We start from the raw sequence: 6,000 nt of genomic DNA on the forward strand, positions 1-6,000 counted from the left end.
CTCTGTTTTCCATTGGTCTACACACTCTCAGTGACATACACATGATGACCTTATGGAAGCTGCTTTATTATTTCATAATTTATTTTTGGACTTTGTCCCCAGAAACACAAGCATTAGCCTTAAGACAGGTGGCCTTATCTTGTCACCTATGATAAAAAATGATTGGTTCAAGTGTGGGCATGTGTTCCTTGTAGCACTGGACAGCCAGGGAGAAAGGAAAGCCTTTGAAAGGAGGGCTATGCTGAGGGGCTTCTGTGGGCCTGATGGCCTGAGCCTCGAGTCTAGGAAGGTCAAGGTCAGAGAGGCTGTGCCGAGCGGAGGCGACAGGTGGGTGAGTGATGAAGCCAGTGGCACCCAGCGCTGACTTCGGACTTTAAGGCAATGGTTTTTATCCTCAACAAACGGACCAACAAAACCCCCTAACCTACCTATGTGCTGGGTACCATAGGAGGAAGTAGAAGCTATTATGACCTTCAGTTCTTAAGTTTGCCTACATCCTTCCCCCTTAAGCCAATACATTCCTTGCTAATGAATTGGGTTTCCATTATAATGAGAAGATTAAAAAAAATACGTGTGTATGCACCCATGTGTGCATGGAAGCACTCACCTCTATGAGCGGGCACACGTAGAGGCCAGAGGTTGGTGCCAGAATATCTTTTCTCTATTGTGCTCCTGCTTATTTTTTGAGACATGGTTTCTTAACTGAACCTGAAGGTTGCCATTTTCACTATACTGACTACCTAGTGAGCTCCCAGGACCCACCTGTCTACCACCCCAGCACTAAGTTACAGGTACTTGACATTATGCATAGCATTTGTGTGTGTGTGTGTGTGTTCTTGTAATTCAAACACAAGTCCTCATAGCTGTAAAACAGGCACACCACCCTCTCGACCATTCCACCAGCCCTCAACCAGATGATTCCTAATGAAGTCATCATGATCCTTAGACAGGGAAACCTGTATTGTCTACAAGGAAACTGAGTTACGGTAAGGTTAAAGATATAAAGTGTGTGCTGACCACTCACAAGACCCCAGGCTCAGTCCCCACAGCAGAAGAGGGAAAGAAGGTGGTGGTGGGGGATAGATGGATGGAGGGACACAGGGAGAAAACTCTTATGACAAATGAAACACCATTACATCCACTGGAAGACCAAGGATCTTGATGAAGTGCCATTTCCAGTACCTGAGCTCATTCTTTCCCCAGGGCTGGCTCTTTAGTGACGATTCATTAAGACTTACCTTGGAGTGATGTGTGCCAATCACGCGCGCATAGCAACAGTTTCCTATCTGGACAGATAGGACTGCTTCCTCTCACGTAAGCAGGGTTCACTGCAACGAGGAAGAGACATAGCCAATCAGTCCTTCTGCACTAGTCTGAGGAACACATGATGGCTGACTGCTCACAGTGCTCAGGAGGGGTCGCCCACACCTTTGAGGTCCTACGAGTTCCAAGATTAAGAACTTGGGTAGAAAATAGGATTAAAATACAAAAATCATATGATTAAAAAGTGACTTAGGGGCTGGAGAGATGGCTCAGTGATTAAGAGCACTGGCTGCTCTTGTAGATGGGTTTGGCTCCCAGTTGGTGACAACATACAGCCACCTGCCCCCTTTAGCCTCTGAGGACACTGCCCCTATGTTGTGCACAGCCATACACATAGGCAAAACACCCATATACATTAAATAAAAATAAATAAAAACTCAAAACTTCTTTTTATAAACTTAGTACTTGTGATTCAGCATAAAATAATGCTCATGTGACTGACAAACTTCATGTGACTTATAAACTTAAGTTTATTAAGTTAAGAATTTCTCTGAGGCAGAGGCAGGCGGATTTCTGAGTTTGAGGCCAGCCTGGTCTACAGAGTGAATTCCAGGACAGTCAGGGCTACACAGGGAAACCCTGTCTCGAAAAAAACCAAATAAAAAACAAAACAAAAAAAAAAAACAACAAAAAAAACCCCCAAAACAAACAAACAAACAGAAAGAAAGAAAGAAAGAAAGAAAGAAAGAAAGAAAGAAAGAAAGAAGAAAAAAAAAGAAAAAAAAGAATTTCTCCAGCACTCTGGGAGGCAGAGACAGGCAGATTTCTGAGTTCGAGGCCAACCAGGGCTATACAGAGAAACCCTGTCTCAAAAAAAAAAACAAAAAAACCAAAAAAAAAAAAAACCAAAAAACCAAAACCAAAAACAAAAACAAATAAACAAATAAAAAAAACCCACAAAAAAAAGAACAAAAAAAAGTTAAGAATTTCTATCTCACTCTATAATTGATTGTACTTGTTAGTTAATGAACTACAAGTCACACTGAAACCAAAAGTATAGGTGAGTACAAAGGTTCCTTGAAGCTGTAGCATTTTGTCACGCCTAGACTATGGCCTGATTTTCTTAGGGACAGAGTCCGCTCCCTGCGTCTGTGTGAGTGTCATGTTATGATATGTGCTTATGTAATTGATGTTAAGGACAAAAGGTAAGCAACACAGAATGCGGTGCACTCTGGAACTTCTCCCTTGGGACTAATTCTCAGCCCTGTTATCTACTGCTGTTCCCCCCAGGCATGCGACTTAACCTCTCTGAGCTTCACCGTCCTAATCTGTAAAGCAGGGCTGGCGATCCAACTCTTACACAGGATTTCTGTGGAACGATTTGTTAAGAAATGGTCCAATAAGCCTAGAATGCAGCGGCTCCTAGTGCACACTAACCGGAGAGCTGCATCCTGTCTCTCCTTCTCTGCTGCCTTCAAAGCCATTCCCAGCAGCCCCTGCTGCTTATGAAACCCTGCCTGGGCCTTATCCATCACATCTTGTGCTGTCCTTAGCCGGTCCCTCTCCACTTCCCTATCCTTCCCGCTTCCTCTCTTCTCTCCTCCTTGCTTTACCACCTCCTTCCCTGCCCTTCCCTCCCCTCCCTTCCCCTCATAATATTTGATCCTAGTGATGACACTTAGGAGGACACCTGCGGGAGTAGGAGCCATGCTGCTGCTGCAGCCAACACTGCAGCCACCGCTGCCGCCACAGCCTGCCGCCGCAGCTACCGCTGCCGCCGCATGCCTGTATTCACTGCCTTTCCCTTCCTTCCTGGGACACTGATGCCACCTAAACACATACTTACCGTAGCCATTTCTAGGATCACCTGCCATCTCCATGGATGCCATCTCAATGCCTTCAGGGTAAGCTTCATTCTCTCCGCCTAGCCTGCCAAAGGGGCCATTACTCCTGCAAGGAAAGAGGGGTCACACTGAATGTGTTTGGCTGAGCATCTTTAAATTCCCAAAGCACGGCTACCTGTGATGGTCCACCTTTTTATCACCTTGACTGGATTGAGAAGGCTGAGGGAATATGTAAAGCACACATCTGGGAGTGTCTATAAGGATCATTTCCAGAGGGGATTATCTAGGGGATGACCTCCCAGACTAGGGTTAGGGTTAGGGTCATATATATACGTGTGTGTGGTGTGTGTGTGTGTGTGTGTGTGTACACATATATATGTATGTATGTATGTATGTATATGTGTAATATTTTATTACTTTATTTTATGTGTGTGAATACATATATCGCACATGTGCCAGTCAGGTCGCTTGGAACTGGATTTCAGGTAGTGGTAAGCTACCGTGTGAGTGCTGGGAACCAAACTTGCATCCTTTGGAAAAGTAGTGAGTGCTCTTAACTGCTGAGCCATCTCTCTGGCCTTAGTTATATCATTTTTAAAGGCCTGCAGGTAACAGAGTAATTTTAATGAGCAGTCAGGTAACTGACTTGGAGCACAGATTGGAGGTAGAGAGGGACAGGACCAAGGTCAGATGGTCTGGGGCTGGCACCTGGCTCTGATGTTGACCCTGTATTTCTTTCTCCCAGTCTGTAAGTGAACGAGCAGAGCCTTGTTCACAGGAGATATGGAAAGAACGGGACTGCTGGGATCAAAGGTGGCTCTCAGAATGGTGACTCAGACAGTCGGAGGTGATATACCTGTGGCCTGCTCCTGTGGGCCACTGTTTAGGTCCTGAAGGCATTTATCTGATAGCTGCATACCAAGTCCTGTGTCCTTGTTCCTTGACACAAATGCAAGCCACTGGGGTCTTGTCCTTTCCTCTTCCCCTCCCCCTCCTTTCTATCCTCCCTCCCTTCACCTCCCCTCCCTCCCCCTCCCTTTCTTCCTTTCTTCTTTTGGGAAAAGATCTCACTATGCAACCCAGTCAGGCCTCAGCAACCACAATCCTCCTGCCTCAGCCTCCCAAGTGCTCAGATTACAGGAATGTATCATCACTTTTAAGACAGCTATTTTTTTAAAAAAAAAATACTCAAATTCTAAGTATTATAATGGAAATGGTACATGGAAAATAAGATCTGTATCAATTAACATTTCACGTGGTAAAATGTATAGGTTAGCAACAACAAAAAACTCACCAAAGAAATAAGTATTGTTGTTGACATGACCTTTGAAAAAGTGAACCCAGGAAAATCAGAGTTGGCCCAGCTAGGGCACCCTGCCAACGCTGTGAAGGTCTAAAGCAGTACCCGATAACAGTGAACCAGAAATGGCAGATGCTAAAGTCCTTTATCCCACACAAGCAGGTGAGCTGAATGCCCAGCCCTCACTATTTGGGGAGTTTCTGGAAGTTTTGGGAGATGAACTCCGAGTGGAGGAAGAGGGTCACTGAGGGTGGGTCCTTGGGGTGGAATCCTGACTCTGCACCTCCCACCATCTACCTGGTCTCACTCCCTTTGCTACCTGCCCCTCCACGACACAAACTCTCTCCTCTGCCACACATTCCTGTGGCCACGATGGTCTGCTCAAGAACATGGGACCAAGACACCATGGCTTGAACTCTGCGATCTGAAACAAATGGCTCGTCCTGTAACTTGTTTGCACTGGACATTTTTAGACACGGTGACACAACGGTAATGAATACATGTCCCTAATTGAATCCACTGGACCAACGCCCACTGGCACGCTGAGGGCCCCAATGGGGGAATATTCTTGGACTTACCTCCTGATGACTTCCTGGGACTCGGCACCAGGATAGTCTGGCTTTCCATAAAAATGGGGAGAGTTTGGTTGATTCTCGGCACCTGGGTAATCAGGTTCCCCAAAATCATCTAGGTAGGAATTGATTCTGGACCCAGAGTAACCTGCATCTCTTCTGGGGCCTGGCTGGTTGGAATGGGATCTGGGGCCAGAGTGATAGGAGTTACTCTGAGCTCCAGGGTAGTCTGGCTCCTCCAGGGATCCTAAATAGCCTAGATTGGTTCTAGGACCTGTGTAATTCGCACTGCTTCTGACTCCTGCAAAACCAGGATGGTGCTGAGAGCCAGGGTAGTCAGGATCCATGGGTAAACGTGTGTGGTAGGATTCACCCTGGAAGTCATTATAGTCTGGCTCAAGGAAAGATTCGTAGTCTGGCCTGGCTCTGGAATGTGCAGAGAATGGGTGACTCCCCGTTCTGTGTGTGTTACTCGGAGATCCAGGATAATCAGGTTCTGCTAGGAAGTGGTGGTAGTCTGGATTTGTTCTAGAGCCTGAAGAATACGGCTTGCTTCTGGGTTGGTAGAAGCCTGGATTGTCCAGAGACCCTGGGAATTCCAAATCATCTTGAGTTTTCAAATAGCTCTGTGTGTGGTTCCGAGACCTTGAATAACCAGGGTAGTCAGCATCCTCCAGGTAGCTGCTATTCTTGTGGAAGGAAGACATGATGCTGCAGAATCTTCACCTGGTTGAATTAAAGCATCTCTGTATCCATAGCAACTCAGGGACCTTTCTATTAACCTGAAAAATAAATCAAAATGGAAAGGAAAAGTAAGCTATTTTTCTTCCTTCCTTGCATAAATTCCCTGCTTTCTCACACTATCTGATAAGTAGGTGTTCAGGTTCCGAGAGTAGTGACTGAGTTTTCCAGACTCCCCACAACTAGAATAAAGCCATGAAAGTGGTCAGTAGCAGGCCAGCAGGAGCATGGTCTACAGCTTCCAGGTCATGCTGGTGACGGGCTGAAGTCATCCCTCCAT

The 6,000-nt window shown here is 46.0% G+C and overlaps 1 protein-coding gene across 1 annotated transcript in view; it reads right to left on the reverse strand.

Moving 5' to 3' along the window:
* Positions 1 to 5,686, reverse strand: part of Tmc5 (transmembrane channel like 5) — a 50,393-nt gene extending 44,707 nt beyond the window's left edge. Inside the window, exons 1-3 of the mRNA XM_052200378.1 lie at positions 4,986 to 5,686; positions 3,110 to 3,213; positions 1,239 to 1,328 (exon numbers count right to left, since the gene is read on the reverse strand). Coding sequence (XP_052056338.1) covers positions 1,239 to 1,328; positions 3,110 to 3,213; positions 4,986 to 5,686 — 895 coding nt within the window. The remainder of the gene's footprint in view (positions 1 to 1,238; positions 1,329 to 3,109; positions 3,214 to 4,985) is intronic.
* Between the last annotated feature and the right edge of the window lie 314 nt (positions 5,687 to 6,000).

This window comes from Apodemus sylvaticus, chromosome 1 (assembly GCF_947179515.1).
Source record: "Apodemus sylvaticus chromosome 1, mApoSyl1.1, whole genome shotgun sequence".
Taxonomy (NCBI): domain Eukaryota; kingdom Metazoa; phylum Chordata; class Mammalia; order Rodentia; family Muridae; genus Apodemus; species Apodemus sylvaticus.